The sequence below is a fragment of the Pempheris klunzingeri genome, chromosome 13 (genome assembly GCF_042242105.1).
Source record: "Pempheris klunzingeri isolate RE-2024b chromosome 13, fPemKlu1.hap1, whole genome shotgun sequence".
NCBI lineage: Eukaryota > Metazoa > Chordata > Actinopteri > Acropomatiformes > Pempheridae > Pempheris > Pempheris klunzingeri.
This window is the reverse complement of record NC_092024.1, coordinates 7,176,456-7,201,753: the sequence shown is the minus strand read 5'-3', so window position 1 is coordinate 7,201,753 and position 25,298 is coordinate 7,176,456. Positions and strand designations below refer to the sequence as shown.

At 41.1% G+C, this 25,298-nt stretch overlaps 3 protein-coding genes across 5 annotated transcripts in view; 1 reads left to right on the top strand and 2 right to left on the bottom strand.

Moving 5' to 3' along the window:
* The window catches only part of adck1 (aarF domain containing kinase 1), a 72,762-nt gene extending 60,297 nt beyond the window's left edge, over nucleotides 1-12,465 (bottom strand). For 2 of the 3 annotated variants that reach the window (XM_070842368.1, XM_070842370.1), the window contains exons 1-3: nucleotides 12,400-12,465; nucleotides 9,892-10,031; nucleotides 7,907-7,990 (exon numbers count right to left, since the gene is read on the bottom strand). In XM_070842368.1, coding sequence (XP_070698469.1) covers nucleotides 7,907-7,990; nucleotides 9,892-10,023 — 216 coding nt within the window. In that variant the 5' untranslated portion in view covers nucleotides 10,024-10,031; nucleotides 12,400-12,465. Of the gene's footprint in view, nucleotides 1-7,906; nucleotides 7,991-9,891; nucleotides 10,032-12,394 lie in introns of all 3 variants that reach the window. The other variant, XM_070842369.1, reaches the window with a different exon arrangement.
* A 1,046-nt stretch (nucleotides 12,466-13,511) lies between these two features.
* On the bottom strand, nucleotides 13,512-15,825 carry slirp (SRA stem-loop interacting RNA binding protein). The gene is made up of 4 exons (XM_070842478.1): nucleotides 15,643-15,825; nucleotides 15,015-15,073; nucleotides 14,567-14,674; nucleotides 13,512-13,988 (listed from the first exon to the last, which is right to left on the bottom strand). Exons 1-4 carry the CDS (start codon nucleotides 15,707-15,709, stop codon nucleotides 13,920-13,922), a joined length of 303 nt encoding a protein of 100 aa, XP_070698579.1. The 5' UTR covers nucleotides 15,710-15,825; the 3' UTR covers nucleotides 13,512-13,919.
* Nucleotides 15,826-16,476: 651 nt separating this feature from the next.
* On the top strand, nucleotides 16,477-21,662 carry alkbh1 (alkB homolog 1, histone H2A dioxygenase). The gene is made up of 6 exons (XM_070842540.1): nucleotides 16,477-16,672; nucleotides 17,265-17,373; nucleotides 17,769-17,931; nucleotides 18,907-18,997; nucleotides 20,092-20,285; nucleotides 20,466-21,662. The coding sequence occupies exons 1-6, from the start codon at nucleotides 16,535-16,537 to the stop codon at nucleotides 20,896-20,898; spliced, it is 1,128 nt and encodes a 375-aa protein (XP_070698641.1). The 5' UTR covers nucleotides 16,477-16,534; the 3' UTR covers nucleotides 20,899-21,662.
* Nucleotides 21,663-25,298: the final 3,636 nt, after the last annotated feature.

Here is a 25,298-nt window from a genome sequence, read left to right as displayed (position 1 = left end):
CTCTACTGTTAAAATAGTAAATGGACTGTACTTTTGTAGCAACTTTCTAGTCTTTTTGACCACTTAAACACACCATCAACATTCACACACCATTCATACACTGATAGGGGAGGAAACTAACCAGTAACACACACTCACACTGACACACCAAAGCTGTGCTCGGGGGGATCAAATTGCCGATGTTTTGATTGGTGGACCAACCGCTCTACCTCTGACCCACAGCCAAGCCTATTTATTACAAAAGGCCCAGTACAATACTCACATTACAGCGAACATTGCACCAATCCACGTGTTGATTTCACACTCCATTTAACCCTAATTTGTGAAAAAGACCTTGAGACACAAAAACTCACTTTCAAACTGAGAGAGCAGTCAACCATTTTCCAGCAGAAAACCAAGGCCTAAGACTTGGTGGTGCTGACTCTCATTCCAGCAACTTTACACTGAAGTGAATTGAACTGAAGACCTGCAACCTGCCCCAGTGCCTGCTGAAGGTCATAGTCTGATAAAGCCAGAAAACACCTCATCCCTCATTCCTGAGATCCTCAAAACACACACTCTCCCTTCCCTGGCTGCGCCTGAGCTTAGCCATGAATCTGAAGACCCAACAGTCTCGATACAGATCTGTAGAGAGATCATCAGCAGAGCCTTTGCAAGGCTCCAGACTGTAACCAAAACGGTTTCAGATACAACTCTATGCTCTGACCCTGTGCCCTACGCACAGCACGTAAATGTAGCCATGCACAGTGCATCATGTGCACGTACGTAGTGGTATAGAACTTTACCAAACAATCCATTTAGGTGATACTGTGTTCCAAAAATGAGGTGGTTAATAGCTGACTACATTAAAAAGCAAAATGAGGAGTAAAGGAGATGAGGAGGCTGATGGGAGGGAGAGATAACAAAAGGTAGGGGGTAGACTAACTGACCACTGTCAATATTAACATCAATGCAGAACCAGGGTATGCAAGACAACTATTCATCAGCAAGGATGTCAGACATTATACTAGGCTAGGCAAAAAAGGTGCAACCAAATAATGTACTGGTGCAATCACCTAAGAAAGTTGGTAGTACCTGTGGCAGGTACAGGTCAAAGCAGGTGGAGGCCTGCTTTGATTTCCCTCCCCATGGTGCATTCATATTACTGTGACAACGTCAGACACATTCTCCGTAGTAGGTGTAGAAGTCAGCTCTTTATCTCTAATCTTAGGGTGATGTTCAAAGAGAATTTGCATTATGGAGATGTGTCAAGTAAATCTGCATTTACTTACTCAATTTCATCTAAGCCACAAAAAGCCACCTTCACAATGCTGCTTCCCCAACATAGGCTCTATGCTCCTGCCTTTTTGTCATGCAGCTGTGGAATGAAGGGGATCATTAGACATCAATATCGGTTTGTCCTCACCATCAGTATTTCATCATCTCTCCCTGCTCCTCCCTCTTATCCTCTTTTTACCCCATTCCCTAAAATAACCTTGTGACTTGTAGTGTACTTTGATCTCCTCATGGGGCCACTTTCAATTATCTCACAATCACAAGATTTAGTCTCTTTGTATCCTACTGCCATCACAGCCTTTGCCCAAAATACTCAGGCAATACTGATGTTAATCAGACCATCATTTATAACCCTTTTTTGAAATCTCTTTGTCTGTTTTTTGTTTTTTTAAAGAGCTGTACAATTTGTGCAAAAAATTAGCAAAATATTAGCCATGGAAAATAAAGATGTTCACAGTGTGAATACTGTTAAGAACATGAGCAATGTGCAGAGGTAATAGAAGAAAAAAAACTGCATTAATGTGATGAATTAAGTCAGATATGGACACATTGTTTGCCTACTGTCGGACGGAAAGTCTATGATGGAGTAAAGTACACTCAGGTGAGACAGCTTGTCCTGCAGCACAGCCATGATGAAGGTATTAAAAGGGGAAGTCAAAGCCTGTGTGAACATTTGCAAACACTCATGAAAACATCCCAGTCAGTTCACCCCAAGCACATCTGAAGATCCTCCATAGCTTCACTGTTCCACTTCTTAGGTACCCTCACAACAGATCTACAGAGTTTTAATTTCTTATTTTCCTTTTTTCTCAGTCAGCTCGTTTGGTTTATTGTGTGACATTGTCACGTTAAAATGTTAGTTCAGATTAGGACTACCATGTTAGCTTGTTGATCAAGGCCGTGGTAGACCAGGAGCTCTTATGTTCTGCAAGGTAAAACTCCTGCTTTTGTCAATGGAGTCTAGTGATTTTGATGACAGTATAAATGGATATAACAGCTCCAGCTCCCTAACAGAAAGGGCCGTCTGATGGCAAGTTAAAGCAGTGAATTCAATATGATTCAACGAAGGTTCCACATCAGTGCCAGCCGTTTAAGTTATTGAAAATGAAAATGCCTCAACTGTGTTCCACCATCAGTTATTGTATCAAATGCATCCTATATGAGATAAATGGTTGTGACTTGCCTGACCTGGGCCAGGTTAGCTGGAAATCTGTGTAAATGGGAGTATGGCCTGATGTATCTGACAGAGCAAATAAAACAGGAGCTAGCAGATTTGTCCCTGGGTGGGACGCATGACTTTACGACCTCTTGCCACAAAACCAAATTACCCCCACCAGCCCTGGATCCCGGAGGATCAACTGAGACCAGCTCTTTCTGCCTGCTCATCTGGAGAAGATCCCTCCTGCCAGGGGTCTGTCATATTCCTCTGCCTCTGCACCAGAGCAGACCACCTTCTTCATGACAGTGACACAAAGTCCAGAGCGAACTTCCTGCTACGGTAAGCTTCACTTCCGGTTTGTCGGAGCTTCTGTGTACTGTGCCGTCGATAGCATCTTGGCATTGCCAACGTAACTGGATCTATTTAATGCTTCACTGTACCGCCTAATCACTCCTGTATTTAATACACCCATTTAATTCTAAGCTAGCACTCACAGGTCTCACTTTCTTTTAGCGATTGCCTCGCTATTTCTATAGTTATACGACTATTTCCTATCAGCTAGCTTAAACAGCTAAACATTAAACATTCAATGATGGCTTCTCTCTCTCCCTCAGCCCTCTGCTGTCTCTTGTTCGGTGTGCCATATTCAATTTTTTTCAATTCAATTTATTTGTATAGCCCAATATCACAACAGAGTTGTCTCACAGTGCTTTACAAAGTTCACTGAAATAAACAAGTGTAAGCGAACAAACAATCTAATAAAGAGTCCAGCAGTCGATGAGGCCATTCTCTCCCTATTGGTTGTTAGCTAGTCCCACTTAGTTAGATTGTATGTTTGACGTTATGTTTAAATAAATGTTTTAATCCACGTGGTGTCTTCATTAACATTGTACAGGAGTGAATACTGCCAACCTCTACTCTGTCAAGAACTCCGAAATCCTTCCACTAGCTGTCAATATGGTAATTTGGTTGTAGTTAAAGTTCATTATTAATCATAATACCAAACTGATAGCTAGTTATATTAATGAGACTGAATCAGTTAAAGTGGCTCTTTTTCCTCGTTTATCGAGGTGGAGCCCCAATAGAGGTGGACTTTACAACAACTCCCATTGATTAATATAATTAGCAATTATCTTTATTATTTCCAATTGCCCCAGAAATGGTACAGCACACCAACATTTACTGGTGCCCAAGAGTGCTGAGCAGAACAGTGGCTTCATCTCCACTGCATGGTTCTAATGCAAATATATGCTGCTCAGTGGAATATAAGCAGCAGCCTGCATAATAAATGAGCAGTGAAATACCTACGCTGTTTACCTTAAATTTATTTCATAAATACATGGTCTTTACAAGTTCTTTGTACTCAATCTGACATATGCACAGTGCTGCAGTCATTGGCGATGGAAATATTAATTGTCAAACATGCTGAATGACAAGACTAAATACAGGAAGAGCTCTGCTTTTGCTAGACATGTTTTATAGGAGTTTAATGTAGTGTGGAGCCACAGTATGTTTCTGAGGTTGAGAGAAATCACAGCAGAACTTAGTGAGCAGCAAACGACAAAAAGCAGTCCATCTGTTCTCTCATTGCAGGGCATGCTCCTCCACTCATTTGGCAGACTTGAGAGTGCTCCCATGCTTGTTCTGTGATACACTCTAATTGGCTGTGAATGGCCCCTTGGTTCACTCAGGGCAGCCTTTGATGAGCCTGGAAGACTGGCTGCTTAAGTGGCTTCTGAGTGAAGCTTTTCAAGAGGCTGGAAGCAGCTCTGCTGCTCTGCTGGGAGGTGCACACAGGGTGACGGACTAACAGGATGGCAGGGAAAATGAGATGCAGAAACAAGTGCTCATTAACTGTGCAGTTGAATGTGCCCTTTGTGACAAGAAACAAACATACAGCTGGAGGTCAGAGGGCACAGAAATGATAACTTCATCGGACATAATAAGGTCTGAACAGTATCTGCTAAATAGATAGTAAATACTAAACACTAACAAGGAAGGAGTCCCTGTCTTTCTGTCTGTGTCTGTGTACTTTTTCATCCTTTGTCATCATTTATCTGATCAACTTAACATGTGGTGGGTGTCTTGCTAAGGAACCAATGGAGCGTAGTTTTGAGTCTAAAGTCGACTGGATGAGCAGTTCTCAAGAACGCTGCAAACAGCCATACCTCGGTTCTTGCATCGACGTATTATAAGAAGTAGATACCGGACCACTGCTCAGCCTTGCTTCCAAGTATTCCTAGTGGCCATTCACAGTCTTGCAGCGAAATATGCGCCGCAGCCCAAAAGGTATTTTCTCCAAATAACATCTTTGTAAATAGGTGTCAGTAAAACTGCTAACTGGACACATCCAGCTATAAACATGGCCAATTATTACTCTTAGAATTGCATATTTTTAAGCCATTGGGGAAATAGTACGAGCCACTCACCAGCACAGCGGGACCAGAGGCATGATGGGATGAACACTACTCCACATAGTCAGTGGTCCACATCATCCAACACCTCGCTAGGAACTGGCCCCAGCAATTGGACTGCTTGCTATCTAATGTTGCAGTCCTGCAATAAATCCCACCTTCATGAAGGTTCTGATGTTCAGTTTTGTTGAATTTGCTTTCAGAAGCTGACTGATGATGCCGATTCTACTGACTTAAGACAAACTGATGAATCGATAATCAATATCAACCCTCCATATAACTCCAAGTAAGACAGCAAGCATACTGATTACTGAATTTCACATTCTACATTACATAACTCATTACTGTGAAGATACCACATTGCTGTAGCATGTAATTTGGTAATGTGTTCAGCTACAAAAAAAAACAAATAACTAAATGTACATGAAAGAGTTGGTGATCATTACTTAGGCCTTGGTTACATGAGTAAATGGTTGGTGTAACATGTAACTTATCACAGCATCAGCTATGTGCAAACTACAACTGGTTTCCTGTTAGCGTCCTGTCTCCTTGCAGCCCACTGTTTAGAAAGAAAATTACACTCCAGGAAAAATCAGCAGCACAAAGACACTAAACAAGTGTTGAGTCACTATGCTGTTGGTTCACCTCTATGACTCCATAATAATGAGGCAAGCTTCATCTCTGTATTAAATGAGCACCATGCATTAATTCTAATCAGCATGTGTAGCCAGGCTTGACCAGCAGGGCCCAAGGGGCTGTGCCATGCGCATGTTCGTGTACACACACACACGTACACACACGTACACACACACGTGCACACACACGTACACACACACACGCACACACACACACACACACACACGCACGCACGCACACACACACACACACACACACACACACACACACACACACACACACACACACACACACACACACACACACACACACACACACACACACACACACACACACACACACACACACACACACACACACACACACACACACACACACACACACACACACACACACACACACACACACACACACACACACAAGACCAGCCATGCTGAACCATGCTCTTCGAGGTTCACTGAAGCTCTCTTGCTGCAATGGAGCTCTCTATGCATTTTTGGCAGAACATGTAGTCTCTGACCTTTACAGTCTTTATCTCAAATATGAAACCACACATAAGGTTTATTTCATTGTCAGTTCCAAAGAGTATCATGATCAGTGTCACTAAATACCGTCAATGCATTAAGGCCACTGAATATGTGCAGGTATAGCAGATTACAAACTGTCTCTGGATAACAGATAATATTACATCATGTGTCACTTTAATGTTCCGGATATTCTCCTTAATGTTGTTACTCCAGGATCAAATGACAGTGTGAGAGGTGTGGTTGATAAACCCACAGAGCAGTTCCCCATGGCTCTGTAAAGCTTTTTAGCATCTTTTCATTTGCTGTTATTTTCTGGTCTGAAACTTTACTATTTTGGTTCACTATCAGTGATCATAAGAGCAGATCTCTTTGGTTTGCTGTTTACTTTCATGCTTTCAGATACCTCTTCAGATTTCAGTAGTGCAGTTACATAAAAGCAGTGACATTTCAGACCTTAACAACTACCGTCCAATTTCCAAACTTCCTTTTTTAGAAAAAAATCGTTGGTTAGTTTACAACTATGTGCCTTCGTGACCTCACAGAATATACTACAGCCACAACAATCTGGTTCTTGCCCAGGTCACAGCACAATAACAACTGCAGCTTGAGTCATTGATAACACTGTCTCCTCCCTGGATAAAAAGCTGCCCATTGACCTCTCAAAAGCATTCGACACCAGTGATCATAAACTTCTGCTCCACAAATTTCAGTCTATAGGTCTTGATGAAGCCTCACTTAACTGGTTCCACTCATACCTGACAGAAAGGCTCAGGCGGTTGTTGCTGATGGTTTTCACTAAAGCCTTCTTACCATTAGAAAAGGGGTGCCACAGGGGTCTATCCTTGGACCTTTGGCGTTCACACTATACATCAATAACATAATTCATCCTAACCAGTAGTCCAGTGTCCATTTTTATGCTGATGATACCATTTTATATGCCTCAGGCTCCATCCCAGCCCAGGCCCTGACTCGTCTTCAGCCTGCGTTTGATAATTCCAGGTCGCATGTTTTAAATGCAGAAAAGGTCAAGTACATAGTATTCTCCTCCATTGGCGCAGACTGTCCTCCCATTAAAACTTTGAAAGGCACCCATACGTTCTTACTGAGTCATACAATTACTGAGAATTTGGCTCGACATCATTCAAGACTCATATTCAACATTTTACTTGAAAATTAATCAAACTGGGTTTCCTATATAGGATTAAAGGTTGTCTGTCTCCATCAAACCGTAAAACTATTGTGAAATCAACCTTTATATCCTGTATTGTCATGCGGCCCTATCAACTCTTCAGCAGTTAAACCCTGTGTATCACAGTGCATTACACTTTATCACAAATGACAAATTCAGTATTTATCATTGTTCCCTGTATCAAAAGGTTGGACGGACTTCCTTACAGACAAGAAGAAACCAGCACCTCATGTTGTTCATTTACAAAGCTCTGCTGTTGAAGCCTCATGACTACTACTCACATCTCTTCTCCCATTTAAATCCACTAACCTCAGTACACAATCCAGTGCGTACCTAACTTTAGAGATCCCTCAAATTTGCACTAATGTAGGCAGAACTGGGTTCAGGTATTTTGCACCTTTTAAAAATGGAATGAGCTATAATCTGCCCTCAAACTGGAGTCACTCATCACCATTAGAGAATTAAAAACCTTATTACCTTATTAGTCTTTATTGATTCTTATAACTGCTTCAGGTAACCACTCTTTATTTCTTGTTATTGTTTAAATTTGTTGTATTGTGTACATTTCTGTTGTGATACACAAACCCTTTCACCTTGCTTTGCTGAGAAAGAATCAGGAAAGCCTGGCATGAGTGGTTGCAGCTGCTTATGGCGTTACTCTATGCAAGTATCCACACCCCTTTTCGAAAACACCATATTTATCTACCTTGGACTTGAGTGCCCAGTACTCCTCCGTGCTGTATTCCACATCTTTGAAAGCAGTCAGATAGTCATAGCTTATGACCGCCGTCTGTAGACAGAGCAGTGACACATAAAGAAATTAGGAGTCAGCAGGTAGACTTTTCTTTGAAAACTACTGAACAAACAATCCTTACATGAGCAAAAGCAAATAAAATTTGGAGCGTCATTATGGAGTAATATTGACATTATTAGCTATAAAGTGAAACAATTGTTATGAATGGGATGCCTTGGTTGTGAAAGTGTCAGAATGGAGGATAGGCTAAACTAAACAACAAAGTAAAAGCAGTGTTTGACAGCAGTAATAGCATGTCGTACAGTCACCTATATGAATCAGGTTTCAAGTCTAAACTGCAGCTTAATCCAGCTGAATCCAAGACCACAGTATGCTTTTGGAAACTGATGAGGAGTGATGTATAGTACACAGTATTTGTACTGCTCTAAAGGCAACATCATAAAAAGAGAACAGGGTTATTTGTGACTGATCGCTTACCATGAAGCCAGTTCATTATGGCACTTTTCCATTAGCACCTACACGGCTCGACCTGACCTTTAGGGTTTTCCACTAGGCCACATATGTCAAACTCAAGGCCCGTGGGCCACATCCGGCCCGCGATACAATTATATACGCCCCGCGAGATAATTTCATGTGACTATTAAGAATGGCCCGTCGGTAAACAGCACTCCCACCTCTAATACTACAAATCCCACAATGCACTGAACAGCTGCCGCACTAGTCAGGACCCGTGCAGCAGCCCCTCCTCCCGCAAGTATAATGACACACCGATCAGCAGATCAATGCCTCGCTCAGCGCTGTTATAGCGACACTTATGGCGCGTTTCCACTAGTACCTAAACCGAGTAGAGCTGAGTAGGTACTAGTGGAAACACGCCATTAAGCTAGCTCCCCCAAAATAAATGGCTAAACGAAAAGTGGACTTTGAAAACAGAGACTTTCAAAGCAGGTGGGGGACAGAATTTTACCTGTTTGTCGATATCGGAGGTGAACCTGTGTGTCTTGTTTGTGGAGCTGATGTGGCCATAATTAAAGAATCTAAATACATGACGACACTATGAGACAAAACATCAGGATAGTACAAAAAAGAAAAAAATTATTTAAAATTCTATTTATTTTATTGAGGAAAAGTTGTTGATGTTTGGCTGTTGAAATTCATATATATATATATATTTTATATTATATACTATAATAACAGAGTCACTATCAGAGTCTTCACTAAATGTTGAGCCCGTTTGGCCCGCGACTTAGACCGTGTTTTAAATTTTGGCCCTTTCTTTGATTGAGTTTGACACCCCTGCACAAGGCGATAGTACCTGATACTTTTTTAGTACCTACTCGGCCAGGGTTCCAAGCGAGCTGAGTCGAGCCGAAAATGTGACGTCAACATACTGCAGGCCACCGATTGGCCAGGGAGTGACGTCACTGAATGAGTCATGACTGTGCGTTTTTATTATTTATAACGAGGTAAACGGCTACACGCAAACCAAACACTCCATGTCCTTAGTTGAGTTTGTGTTTGTGCCGCATACAAATTACACCACTGGAGTTTCTGGCCGCCTTGCTATGACGACCCCATCCACTTTGAGGTGGTACGCAACTGTAATGGAAAACGACCCAAACCGAGTCGAGTCGAGCTAAAACTGTGTAATGGAAAAGCGCCATTAGTCTGGCCTTCCTTGGTTACTGTGATGTCTAAAGTTAATTCTTATCACTGGAGCAGATTCTCGCTGGAGCACAGGTTACCATGGTGATCTATCTCTGTTAAATTTAGTCTGTTTTGTGATGCCTGAAAACATGAGTTTAGATCGCTGGCTAACTCACTAATCTTGCTTCATGATATAGACCCCTAACTCAAAAAATGAACAAGACATACAACCATCGGGACCAAAAATCCGCAAATCAAGATTCTCAGGGGAGAGGTGTGCATTAACTCACAACGGCTGCAGCTCGTCCGAAGCGGATCACACTGAGGTCATTAAGGTCCAGCTGCCTGTTGTAGAGGTAAAACCCAGAGGAGGCACACGCTGTTGTGGCCAGAAAGGATACTTTGAGGAGTCGACCAGCCATCAGAGGCCCTGTGGGAGGAGGAATGAACATGAAGAATAAATCCTCACAGACTTAGGGCTCACACAGTCACAAAGCAGATTCATCTCAGACCCTTCCGTTCTTCAAGGTGGTAGGCTATTATCATTGTCACTAAAAACAGGACCTATTCCCACTGAAATGCCTGAAACCTGTCCTGCCAGGTGCGTATAGCAGAAGCCAGTCCACAACATACCCTGAACCTAAAGAGATGATACGCTACCCATATTTACCCTAACTGCTGCACGCCGAGGTTTATTTCTCTCTTTAAAATAAATGACGTTCATTATAAAAGTGAGTATTTACTTTAAAACTTATGTTTGAAATATTCACATGGGTTTACATAGATGCCTTTCAAATTTAATTTAAAATTCAAATATAAAACTGTAACTGGAATCAAATATCAGTAGTTCATGATGCTGAATGAAGACGTAGCATGAATTAACTGACTATGTGGAACTGAGTGTTCAGTATTATATTTTTTGAACAAGTGTTGATTTATCCAGAACTTTATCATCAAAGGTCTCTAGCAAAGATAAAATCATTATGTTGCACAAGCTGCAGTGTTTTTGAAATGTTTTGTTTCAATGAGTATTTGGATACGATTCACTTGCAATTTTAAGCAATAGATAGATAGATAGATAGACTTTATTGTCTGCCCCAGACGGTGACAGAAATTCTCCTTTGACGAGGCTCCAACAATAAAATACCGCACATATCACACACACATGACAAGTGAAATGTTAAAAGGAAACAGCAGCCAATACATGCCAAATATAGGTACTGTTCAGTGTCTTATTTCATGTTGTTCAGGGTGGTTATTGCAATGGGAATAAAGGATTTTTTTTTGTACAATGTGTGTATGTCATTTCAAAATGTAGCAGAATAAAGTGGATTAATAGTGACACTTAGTGTTGAACATGAACAGCAGCTTTAAAATTCCAGGAGAAATGTTACAAAAAGATCACATGAGCTCCTTTTCCACCGCAGGAACTTTTCTCATTTACCCAGGATTTTGAAATTCAGCGGGACTTCGAGTCGGCAAATCGAAACGACCGAGTCTGTGGAAGAATAGCCGACAAGCTGGAGGAGCTAAATGTAGGGCACACGCTGAAACAGATTCGTGAAAGGTTGAAGAAACTTAAGCAAGATTCTAAGAAGCTGAAGGACTCAGGAGTCGCCGTTCTAATAAGTGGTATGACCAGCTCGACGCCATACTGAGCCACAGACCTGCATATTCTGCCACTCCCCCATACATCATCAGCCTGATTTGAATAAATGTTCTGGAACTTTGAGGTGCGGTGGAAACACAAACCACACAGATTACCAGGAATTCTTTTACCAGGTAAAAAAATTCCTGGTAATAAAAATTCCTGGTAATGTTGGTGGAAAAGGGGCTATACAATACAATTTAACAACACAACAAAATAGAAGACATGAGTTCACTCTGATGATTCTTGTTTTCAGATGTTTTTTCCACATTGAAATAAACTACAACAGTTGTAGCTGTATTTCTCATATAAAAATATACAGGAAAATTATTTAAGCTAAGTACTATAAAAAAAAGCATAAAATTTAAATTTAGAGGTAATTTCTATTACCTATTTTCATGTGATATTGTAAAATTAAGCAATTATTTATGGAGTACACTTAAATACATTCTAGGCAGACAAAGTGTTTAATATTCCCATTCTTAGTTAGACTACTTGACATTTTAAGGTGCATTCAGTTTTACCTTTTGAAAAAAAAACCTACCTTTTAAATGAAGCACATGCAGGCTTTCTGTAGTAAATGTATAGTCTTTAAAGCCAAGCTAATTACATCACTAAGGGTAAATTGAAGTAATCTGAGGAAATGAGTGGAATGCCCCTTTAAACTAATTCACCGTGTGACATTCATAAATTTGGCAATTGAACGTCGGCGTGTTTATGCAGATAAGCTTGTATGTAGTTGAAAAACACACAATACATTTTGGACTTCACCTGAACCCACTCTTCAATTCGGCATTCACCCAAAACATCTAGAGGCAGTTATTCCTATGATTTACACCTCCTAAAGTTCTCAGGTTCTACCCACAACCGTGTTCCCGCACAGCTGAGCGTGGGTAGCGGGGAGGAGGAGAGGATTTAAGTGCTGCTCGGTGGTTCGGCTCGAGGGAAAAGTTTGAAGGCGTCTGTTGTTAAAGTTCCTTAGAGACAGAACGCAGTGAATGACGGGTGTTACCAACAACTGCAGTTTCTACCGGTTCCTCATGAATGCTAACACTTCCTGCGGTCTGTGACACGCGTGTTGAAACAGACAAACCACGTCACGGTCACACACATCCGAGCTGAACCTGTTCCTGTGGGATAATTACCTTACCTGTGTCTCCACACCATGGATGCCCACCTCCACGCGAGTTGTCTGTCTTTCAAGCACCAATTTTGTTTTGACCTCTTCGCCGGTTACGCAAGAGCAAGGCATTCTGGTTATCGTAGTACGAGAAAGAGAAAATGGCTCCTAAGTTTTAATCACTTCCCGGACTCGCGCCAGTGTGAGATACAGAGTAACTGTCTTGATTACCATCAATAAGGTACAGATGGACGCGACTTTATAACAAGAATGTCCGCCTTGACTGTTGCACTTTATGATAACTTAGAACTACACCCCCGGGCGACAACGATGACGTCTAACACATGCGCCACACACGTCGGTCAGCTGATGCCAATAGACTGTAAAGTCTATGAGGACACCAAAGAGCTTGGTTAGATTCTTTTTTTAAAGAAAAAAAAACAGAAATGAAGAGGCATTTTAAAATAGATATATATAAATAAATGACAGATTATGATAAAAATATATATATCTATATTTCCACTCCTTGCCATTTTCCTTCAACAGCAAGTAATATCATGTCAAGGTGTCAAAAAGACATTGTAGAGGCATGACTTAGAACATCCTATTAAGCCACCGAAATAAATGTGTTCCTGTTTTAGATCTGTAGCTTGAACTGACAAGTGACATCTGGAAGAGCCCTTTTTTTGTATCAAATGTTCTTCTTCTAATCAATACCTTGACATCAAAAGCTAACTGATGAGTAAAAAGACTTGATTAAATCTTATAAACCTATTTGATGTTACCGTGATATCAATTTTCAGATCAAGAAGGTCCACCAGATTTTACTAAAGTAAGTAATAGCCAATGCCAGACAAAAAATGACTTTCTTGAAAACACAGCCCAGTAGGGAACGACAGAGAACCCAAGAAAAGTGCTCAAATTTGAAGGAGGACTTTGAATTTCAGCACTTGTTTGGCATTAATAAGCACAAGCTGACCTGCAGGAGTTTATTGCCCCATTGTGTTCAAGCCATCTACAATTCTTTGTTTAGCAGTGTTCGTGTGCAGTTTTGGATCCTTTACTCAAGTAAAAGTAGTAAAAGCACAAAATAAAACACTGCGTTTCAAGTAAACATGTTTATCCAACAATACAACACATAATGGAATTAAACACTGATTTTATTACCATATACTGAAAATTTGTGAATGTTTCATAAACTCTACAAGTGAGCGTTGGCCTGCTATTTACTGTAGATGGTGTGTGACAGGATGGTTACAGGTAGTACAACACTAAATAAATACATTACTACTGTACAACCCGTTAAAACAAGTTGGGCCTGAGCCCCAAATTCAGTGAAGGTGTGTAAGAGGAGGAACACTTGCTGCTCTTACAGTTACTTTAGAATGGAAACAGTTACACCACCCTTTGTGTGTTGCTCTAGCTTTTCCTCGTAGCCCTAACAAAATTGAAAACATTTCAGCGTGAGCAAAATACAGTTTTAGTCCATCTTGGTCTGAGAATAACAATAGCATATCTTTGTCTCATCCATTCAGCAGCGCCGCAGTGCTTCAGTCATGTTCGCCGTCTTTGTTTGACTTCTGCCCTGTGAACTGACGCCTGTTCTTCTGGACATTGAGCTGAAAAATAAACGGGGGAAAACCCATTAGGACATGATACAGAATATCAGTGTTTTCAGTTTATACCTCATGTCATTTTGAAAGTGCATCATGTTTAGTCGGATTTCTTCAAAAAATTACTTTTTGGTTAACCTTGTATTCAAATATCTACCAGATAATGTCTTTACATTCACTACATATTTTCGGGGAGGGAAGGGTATGTTTTAAATCTCTCTCCCTCTCTCTCTGTCCAACCTCCTCCCAACGCGGACCCCTAAAGATGCCGCCCACATTGAGCCTGAGTCTGTTCGTGGTTTCTTCCCGTTAAGGGGAGTTCTTCCTGCCACTGTTGCTCAATATAATATCTGATGCTGCTCATGTGGGGATTCTTGAATCCTTAATTTTTAATTCCTGAATCGTTGGGTCTCTCTCTAATTAAAGAGTTTGGTCTCAACCTGCTCTTTATGTAAAGCGTTGTGAATTGGCACTATATAAATAAAGATTGATTGATTGATTAAATAACTACAGCAATCTAAGATTGTGTCGTGTTTTGTTAATGAAGACTTCAATACCGACAACACAATACTTTTTACTTTTACCTTGGCTCCCTCCAGTATGTGTGGGTCTTTCTGGAGTGCATTGTTCAGTCCGTCCTCTGTTGCGAATCCGATCCAACAGTAGCCTTTGTGGAAGCCTGTTTCTTTATCCTGGTGAAAACACACACACACACAGTCAAACACACACAAACACAAGCAACTCTGTCTCTGTACACTAATTCTCATATACTGAAAAATGTCATCAGTAACAAATCCTATTTCATTAGTAGTGGTAGTAGTGGTAGTAGGCAGTAAAGGATCTTTAAACATTACATTCATCTTTATTGTCAATGCAAAGACATAAAATATATTTTTTAAAACATTCAACAAGTGCATATGAATTAACATACAGAATTATCAATCAATAGGTTAGTATGGTCAAAAGGTATGTGCACATAGTATCTGCAGTTAAAATGAGTGATTGACTTCTTCTAAATGCTGTGATACTTACAACTGGTAGTAGACACCTCCTCACTGAGCCAAACTGGGCAAAGTACTCCCTCATCTCCTCTGGAACAAGAAGAGGAACACTTCGTTTCTTCAAGCATCAACTTTGAGTTTCACATTAATTAACATTAGACTGAACAAACAATCTCCTCATGGCTCAGTTGTCAGGAGTCCTTATCAACGCTTACATGGATAGTTGAGCTGCTGTTGGGGTTGAGGTACTAAACTAAAATTAGCGAAAACTAATATGGTCTAATAGAAGAATCCCGCATTAAGTCTCACATCCATGAAGGTTGAATGTTGCGTTCATGTTCACAATGTTTTACAGGTTGGAACTTAAAGACAGTCCAACATCACCATAAACTGCAGAAACTAACGACAGAGTCCACGCTGATTTTTAAATCTGGAGCGAATTGAAACATGTCTCTCTGTGATTTAAGGAAGTTCTGACACGTCGCTCTGTTCACATGCCGTGACATCTACACCGTAAACGGAGGTGACCGAGTGACAATGATGGCAGGCCTGCACGGAAGACATCACGATTCACAAAATGAAGGAAGAGGCTGACGTGACCGCGCACAGCTCATTGCGACTGAATATAACTGATCATTTAAACAATTTAATCGACTCACTGCTGGCTGTAGTCCATGGTATTTTGGACACAAAGACCTCGAAAACTTTCTTAGACGGCGCCGCCATGTTTCGCCCTCCCTCCTCTTTTTCTTCTTCGTCTTCCTCTTCTCCTCAATCCTCCAACGGGATTTGGTGGCGGGTGGCAAACCAGCCTACAAGATGCACTTCCGCCACCTACTGGACACAAAATTATTTTTTTCTAGGATGCCGAAGAAGGTCCCACCCACTAAACATAGACTGTGAGGAAGCCACAAGCCGCCAGGCTCTGAAGGCAATTTTACACAGTGTTACACCACATTTTACACCGTGTTCTTACAACAGCAGCGTCTCTCACGTGATGCCAGTAGGCCAAAAAGACTTGTTTCCATAGACTTACATTGTGAAAGAGAAATCTGCGGATAAATATTTTGAGAGTCACAACCCCCACGAAATGACTCCTTTCACCTTCAGAATTTGATCCATTCGGTCTGATAATATTTGAAAAGTCTAGAAGAGCTATTAAATCATTTTATTCATTAAAGGGGCGGGCTATTTGGCACGGCAGACCCGAGATTCTAGTGCGCATGCTCCATGCACCCAACAATGCAGAAAATCCGGGTACTTTATATACGTAGGAAGTCGAACTTTTTGTCTTCATACGCCACAGAGCAACTTTAATGGGAAAATGGAGCCCCGACTCCAACACTGTATCCAGTTCCTTCATCAGTTTGAGTTAACATCGCCTCCGTTACGAGGGAACGTGATTAGTTAGGTTAAAGCACGAGGAGTCACATGGGTACGGTTAGGGTAAGAATATCTGGCTCAGACCAATCTGGACCAAACGGAGGCAGACTAGGGGCGGGGCTTGTCTTCATCCTCGGAATGGGCTTCGGTTGAAAGGTCATTTACGTCATGGCCAAGATGGCAACCTCCATGGTGGAGAGTGGAGATGATGCATTTAGAAAAATATTCAAGTTTTACAGGAGAAGAAACCCTCCGCCAGATTTCAGCAAGGTTATCGACTTCTCCAAAGGTGTGCCCAGTGACAAGGTGAGGGAAACGTCAGACCGAGAAGAAAGACGACAGTCCTGCTGTTCTTGAGCTGCAGTCCAGATGATGGTTGATGAGGGCTGGGCCTCCCAGGAACCATAGTTTGTAGAGAGTCATTAAATGTCGCAGTGTGACAGCAGCATGACTTGGCGGGTATCTGTAAATGCATTTGAAATCTGACTCATGAGTTAGGAGAAGACAACAGCAAAGTTAAGAGTGTGCCACGGAACATAGGAAAGTGTGTGTGTGTATTTTACCCACATGGTTAGAAATAGCAGTTGGTTATAAAAAAAAAATAAAAGAGCTACGCCTTTAATGTTGTAACCTCAAAAACCACCAAAAGTGAGACTTTGCAATATTTTAAGTTTCATGAAGTTTCATTTTAAGAAGAAGAGTGGTTGGGTTGCATTATTCTCAGGGGTCCTTTATTTTTCTGGATGAGGTCTGGTCAGGTCAAGTCTCAATCCCTAGATGGACTGGGAGAAAAAGATGTAGTTAGACATGATATCTACATCAGCCACTTCAGCAGAACTAATGATGTGTGTGTGTGTGTGTGTGTGTGTGTGTGTGTGTGTGTGTGTGTGATTGACAGATAGTTCCAGCTAAACTGGATGCTGCTTCAGTGAGTGATGTGGAGGCTGCAAAGGTTGGATTACAGCCTGTCAGAAGCTGGAGAGCCTTTGGCCTGCAGGGCTACCCAGGTAAACACAGGACACATGGAGAGAGAGAGAGCACTTAACCAAAATGAAAATCAAAAACAGTTCAACATACTCTAAGACTTCAAGTAAATTCAGTATTTCCTTGGAGAGAAAACTGGCCTGTAGCGAAATACAGATGATGAACGAAAGGAAAAGGTAACATGAAATGTGTGTGTGTGATGCTGCTCCAGAACAGCTCCTGTCTCCTTGTCATAGACTCTCATAAATCGTGTGAAACGTTACTGGAGGGATGAACAGCATTCGTCCAAAAGATATTCTCTCTGTTTAGTCTACAAAAACTCCCACACGTGTACAACACTCCAGTTAGACCCGTATACGATGGGTGTAATCTTATTGAAGATTTTTCACTTTCCATTTCTGTGCCCCATGTTGTTCAGGATTCATCTTCATTTCCAACCCGTTCCTGGTGGGCTCCCAATCCTTCTGGGTCAGACAGTGTCTGAAAACCTATCCTCAGAAACCCAATGTGTGCAACCTGGACATGCACATGTCTTCCTCTGACACCCAAGATATCTGGGGCAAGAGCGTACATGGTCTCAGGTAAGACTAGCTGTGCTACTCCCCTAAGAAAGTTCTGACTGAATGTGTCCATTCCAAAACCTGGGCCAGTTAACTCCGTCATGTCTGAGAGCATTTCAGGTAAAAGCAGGGAGAAACCTCTTGCCAAAATGAGGCACATTTTTTTCAGTTTCCCTTTGCTTCCAGATTTTGTGCTGAAAGAGTTTCAGAGCTATGTGAAGTCTCATAAATTGCTTTGATTGATGTCACTAAAGTCAGCAGTGGTTTGGTCTAAAGAAAATTAAAAGAATCATGTGGAGTTAAAAAGAAGTCAGGTTACCAGACGTGGCTAGCGGCTCAAGACTACTTCTTAGCCACTTTTTTTTTTTTTTTTTAAAGTAGAAATAAAATTGTTGCTAACCTGCCCTTCATTCACTTACACATGTCTAGAAACAATACTGCAGACCCATCACACGCTGGACAAAACCTGGTCCAGCTTTTCTCCTGTAATGGGTGCTACAGAACACTGGACACCAAAGCAACCAGACACACCAACAGTTTCTTACCACAGGCCATTAATCTGAACGTTTAAATCTGTCATACAATGTCAGAAACAATCCCTTTGTGAAAAAAAAAAACCTGTAACAGCAATCATCCAATGAGACTACAATTACATTCTGTATTTTAAATACATGTTTTCTTTTTAGCATGTATATACCATCATTATCAAATATAAACCTAAGCACGCTGTGTATTGTATACATGCATATACTGTCAGATCCACCAGCCTCCTGTACAGATAGATAGATGGATAGATAGATGGATAGACTTTTTAACTAGGGAGAACAGTGTGTGGTGCAAGTATGATTACTCAGATTCTTCTGCAGACATTTTGATGACCATAATTTCTGACGGTGTTTTAGCAGTGCAGTCAGTGAAGTACTCTTTTAAGCTTCTGACCACACTCAGGCCACATGCGTATTGACTTATTGACTCTGTGATTGATCCCCTCTGCAGTCTTCCTCCCTCTGGAAAGAAAGAACCAAAGACTCTTCTGGAGAGGCTGCGCTGGGTCACTCTGGGCTATCATTACAACTGGGACACCAAAGTAAGCAACCCTGTGTTTTGTTATAGGGTCATGTGGGTAGGACTCAGTTGATGTTGTAAACGCAGACATGAATACCAATATTTTCACCATAGATGTACGGTTTATCAGTTTATTTATGTTACCTTTAACCCCCAAATTCTAATTCTGTCACATTTCTCAAACAACGGTATTCCTTTTTTTTTTAACAAAGATGTGATGTCATCTGACCCCTGAGGGCATGCACTGACATGCTATCGAGTGATATCACCCCCCCACCCCTACCAAGTGGCATAACCAACATTGAACATTAAAAGTTTTCACAGTCTACAGCGACCCGTGAGATATACCACACAGTTTCCTTACACTTAAATCTATATACAGTATATATAACTATAAATGGGCATCAGGGACTTAACTGCACTAAAAAAGTGATGATTTGTTCCATAAACAATCTTTTCAGGGGTGCCACAATGGATTAGTAAGTAAAATACTGCCCATGAACTGAACCATGCCTGTTTTAAGTCCAGTCCACTTTTGTTACACATAATTTTCTCTCTTTATCTCTTCCGTCTGTTGTATAGGCTCAAATTGTCCAAAGATATAAACCAACAGGGAATTTAGTATTCATCCCTGGCCTTCAGAATATGAGCAGAGGATTCTACAAGTTAGGAAAAGTGTACTCAATGTTCTGTAATTTAAGAAAGAAATACAGACTCTTAACGTCAGACATATCTTTTCAATCAATCAATCTTTATTTATAGAGCGCCAATTCACAACAGTGTTATCTCAAAACGCTTTCCATAAAGAGCAGGTCTAGACCAAACTCATTAATTAGAGAGAGACCCAACGATTCAGGAATTCAACATGAAGGATTCAAGAATCCCCACATGAGCAGCATCAGATATTAGATTACATTTATTTGGCCTTTTATTTTGTACAATTACAGTTTTTTAGATGATGTGATTTTAGAAGACTCGGCCAAACGCCTTGTTGTTGCAAGGGCTTCTTGTCATCTGGACAAGTTTGTGAAAAAATGTGGAATGAAAATAGTGTTATTTAACATTTTCAATGTATCTCTTCACATTGCTGATGGTCCTTTGTTGTTCCATTCACAGACTTACTCTGCCAACCATCACTCTGCTTTTCCAGCTGATCTCCACTCACTGTCCTTACACATAACAGCTGCCTGTGGGTTCCCCGGGTTTAATGCAGAGGCTGGAATCCTCAACTACTACCGATCCGACTCATCTCTGGGAATCCATGTGGATGAATCAGAAATAGATCACAGTCGTCCACTGTTGTCATTCAGGTGAGAGGGGACAACAGTCTTAAAGTAAACACTGTTTTAGGATGCCAGTTAATTTATTTTGTTTTGAGATTTGTTTTATTCTACCAGCAATTCAGGCTATATGAGAAAGAACTAATTTTCATTGCCTGGATAACAACAGAAACATATTATAACTCCCTCACTGTGTATCTTGTTGAATAGTTTTGGACAGTCAGCCATCTTCCTCCTGGGAGGCATCTGCAGACAGGACCCCCCCACTGCCATGTACATGCACAGTGGGGATATGATGGTGATGTCAGGACAGAGCCGCCTCCTTTATCATGCCGTCCCACGCATCGTCCCAGCACCCCACGGACATGCAGCTGTAGAGATGGAAGGCCGCAGCCAAGCCGCATCCCTACAGGACGGCACTGTGGTGGAGCTGGTGTCAGAGGAGGACTGGGCAGTGTGCTCCCGGTATCTCCACAGTTCCAGAGTGAATGTAACTGTCAGACAGGTTCTGGGGCCTGGGCAGAGCTTCCCAGAAACACCCTCTTCTCACCAAAGGACTAATGCAAGCCAAACAGCGGGGTATCATGATGGTTCAGCAGATGGTGAGAGTGGGAAGAGGAGGAGGATTAGTAGCTATGACTGATACTGTAGAGGCATGACAGTCCTCCTTTGCAGTGATGCTCTATTACGTTGCTTAAAAGTGGAAGCCACTCAAGTCAGATGTGTTCTTAACACTTGAGCTAGGTCCATAGTTAACAGGTATCCATACAAGTTGTCTGCTTACTTTGAACAGGAATTGTCTATGGGCCTGTCTCTCACAAAAACATGGTAGTGAGAGCAAAACTGTGAACCAGCCAAGCTCAGGGCTGGATGGATATTATTCAACCCCCTAAAACATTATATTGATTTGTAGAGGGTATTTCAAAATTAGCAAAGACTCCACTTTTGAATATAAATAACTGAAATTGAGGAAAATTTGTACAAAATTCGAAATATTTCCATTTAATTTAATAAGCATTACAGTGGGTCAATGCAGCATACACAGGATATACATGTGTACAGTAAAATCCGTAAGTGGTGCAGTGGCACTGCAGTCATTGTCACTAGCAGATTGACGCAGAAATAGCAATCTTTAAGACCAGGAAGTTGGTTTTTGGCTTTTAAGGGTGTTTGAGGGTGTTCCCATCCATGTTGGATGCACAGAAGGAGCACGTATACATAATCTGAAGGAAAATGGCCCCATGACATGCAAGAAATGAAGAGCATACAAGGATCTGCTGCGGTCAGTGACTCCACACAGACGTTGGTCAAACAGAATGTGTCATCGGATATGTTATGTATATTATAAAGTTATTAAAATTAAAGACTATGAAAATGGCTACATTTGTACTGTACATTAAAGCTGAACACTACTGACAATACTTACACTACTTTGTGTTTGTTGACTGCCCATCACTGTCGTTGGGAAAGCTGATGATCAGTTTGATATATTCTGACAGTATAATAAGATACAAAGTTTTTTCTTTGACCTCAGATATACGATGCCTATTGACAAATCCTCCAACTAATTTGCATATTGGGATCTGATTACACTTAAGATAAACAGGAATGCATACCAGGTGTGAATGTAAAGAGCCAATGTGTCCAGATACAGACCACATGTTAATATCAGGTGTAACAGGGAGCCTTAAAGAGGTGAAGATTATTATTCTCGTTTTTATTACATGACATGAATTAGAGATGTCCATGGGGAGCCTGCTGTGTGAGTGCTCAATCAATCAATCAATCTTTATTTATATAGCGCCAATTCATAACAGCATTATCTCAAGACACTTTACATAAAGAGCAGGTCTAGACCAAACTCTTTAATTAGAGAGAGACCCAACAATTCAGGAATTCAACATTAAGGATTCAAGAATCCCCACATGAGCAGCATCAGATATTATATTAGGAAACAGTGGCAGGAAGAACTCCCTTTTAACAGGAAGAAACCTGGAACAGACCCAGACCCCCGGCAGTCTAAGCCTATAGCAGCATAACTAGGGGCTGGTCCAAGGCCTGATCCAGCCCTAAACTATAGGCTTTATCACTAAGGAAGGTTTTTAGTCTACTTCTAAATGTAGAGAGGGTGTCTGCCCCCCGAACCCAAACTGGAAGGAGGTTCCACAGGAGAGGAGCCTGATAGCTGAAAGCTCTGGCTCCATCACTACTTTAGAGGACTTTGGGAACCACCAATAGGCCTGCATTCTGGGAGCACAGTGCTCTAGTGGGGTAATACGGTACTATAAGCTCTTTAAGATATGATGGAGCCTGACCCTTAAGAGCCTTGTAGGTGAGGAGAAGGATTTTAAACTCTATTCTAGATTTTACTGGAAGCCAATGAAGAGAAGCCAGTACAGGAGAAATATGATCTCTTCTCTTAGTTCTCATCAGAACATGAGCAGCAGCGTTCTGGACCAGCTGGAGAGTCTTTAAGGACTTATTGGGGCAGCCTGATAATAACGAGTTGCAAGAGTCCAACCTAGAAGTGACAAATGCATGGACTCATTTTTCTGCATCATCTATTGATATGATGGGCCTGATTTTAGCAATATTACGTAGATGGAAAAAGGCAGTTCTAGAAATCTGTTTAATATGGGAGTTAAAGGACAAATCCTGATCAAATAAGACTCCCAGATTCCTCACAGTGGAGCTGGAGGCCAGAGTAATGCCACCCAGGGTAGTTATATTGTTAGAAAAGGTGTCTCTGAGGTGTTTAGGGCCGAGCAGAATAACTTCAGTTTTATCTGAGTTTAGCAGCAGAAAGTTGCTGCTCATCCAGGACTTTATGTCCTTAAGGCAGACTTGAAGTTTAGCCAACTGACTGGACTCAGAGATAAGGCTTCCTATGTGACAATGTGAGATGAGAGATGCACTCATCTTTATCTCTCAGCAAATATACCAACATATAGAAACAACACAAATAAAGCCAGTCCACCACAATCAACAAAGAAGTAATACAAAAAAATACAAGTTATAAAATCATGAGACAATAAAGCTTTAAAATTGCGTACATATATCTATGATTAAGTTGTTATTGGATTGTGTTGCTGTATTGAGAAGACTTAAATGAGAGAAGAGATGTGAGTTTGGAAGCTTTAACAGTAGAGCCTTAGTATAAAGATAGAAATATACTATATAGATAAAGATGATTATTTTATATTGTCTGTAATGTTGTCCATCCAACCTTGTGATACAGAGTGCAATGATGAATGCTAAATTAGTGATAAGCCTAATTCACTCATTTGTTAAGGGGGACTCATGCCTTCTACAAATATTTTGAAGAAATGTTTATTGAAATACGTTTCCAATGGCTTTTGGTCTAAAACTAAGCTTTTATCTGCCATCTCATTGGCCTTAACTGAATGACTGTTGTAGCTCCCACAAAAAGCTAACTTTACAGCCCATGCTCTCAATGCCAGGTAAGCAGCAGAAGAACTCCTGGAGCAGGTCAGTGCAGGACCTTGATGTCCCATTCCTCAGAGATTACAAGGCAGTCCCAGAATCCAAAGACGACATGGGTCAACCATCTCAATCCTCCACATGTCCTAGAAAATTGTCATCAGCTCAGCAGTAAGAACAGACAAGCATATGCCCTGATGGATCTGGAGGTTAGCCACACACAAACCAAATGCTGTTTTTCCGGCGAATGGATACTTAAAACCACCTCTGAAACTGTATGGATCCTCACTGTAATTGATTTATGTAATAAAGTGTAAAGTATTCATTCCACCATGGCAGAAGTGGTATTTCTTAGCCTTTTTGGGCTAAACAAATTTTACCTATCTTTACTTTCACTCTCACATATTGAATTATACCATTTATCTATCTGTCCCGTAGTGCAAGCATGCACTTCTTCCCAACTGTGGACATTTTAAGTTTAATGAATTGAAGATCAGATAAAATGATTATCTTGAATGATACCTCGATGCCTGTGATGAAATGTAAATTCTGGAAGAAGATGGAGTAGGGATGAATCAAACAAAAAGTCTTCCAAGTTTAAAAGGCAGCCCAGGTCCTGCACACCACAGACTGTTTTTTTGTTGTTGATAAAGGTGAAAGTGTGGGTGTAAAGTAGTACGGCCAAACAGGTCAAGGAAGGTGGTAGGCAGGCAGACTCAGCAGACTTCTTGAGTGCAAAAAGAGGTGCTTTTATTTTACAGTGCTCCAAGAAGATCATTTAAATTAAAAAATTTCCCTACAATCTAAACAAGCGTTCACATGGTCCGACCTAATGATGCAATGCTGACATCACCAAAACCATAAATTGGGGAGGTGTGGGGCCGGCCTCCTCTCAAACACTCCTCCCACATGGTGAGCCAGAACAAACAAAAGGTAAGTATAGACAAAGGAATGAACAACTGAACCATATTTAAACCTGCAAATTAATAAAGGATAACTGAACTAAATGACTGAATGTGTTTTACTTAAATTCTTCCTGCGCTCGATGTTAACTGTAACCTGACTCACACAAACCTGGGATAGTAAGTGCCCTGCTACACTAGCCTGGTTAATTAAAGCAAAACACACATGTAGGGAAAACAGGAGTTGTGCAATTGTATAATAATAATGATGAAAACAGTAGAGGAAATCCAGATTACTTAGTTTGAAATGAGTGCACCACTTGAGGCCAAGTAGTCCAGAGTATGGGAATAAAGGAGGCAGGGGATTGGTTGAGTGTCTGTTTATTCGTTCCCTTAAAACCTTGTGGTTGTATAGTTGTGTGTAGTTGTGGTTTCTATAAGAAAACAGAATGGACAATATATACTTAATACAGAAATACAATCAAAGGTTCTACAATCATGTGCTTATACAGCTCTCCACACATGAACACCATCAAACACTCATTTTACTGCCATTTGAAGCTACTTGTCCAGCAGGACGATGGGATAATGACCCAAGTTGTCAGTAATGTGGCTTTATTACTAAACTTCAGTTACTGTCGGCCGTAACCACGCCAACATAAAAAAATAATACAGGTACCGAATGAACTTGGCTGCTCCC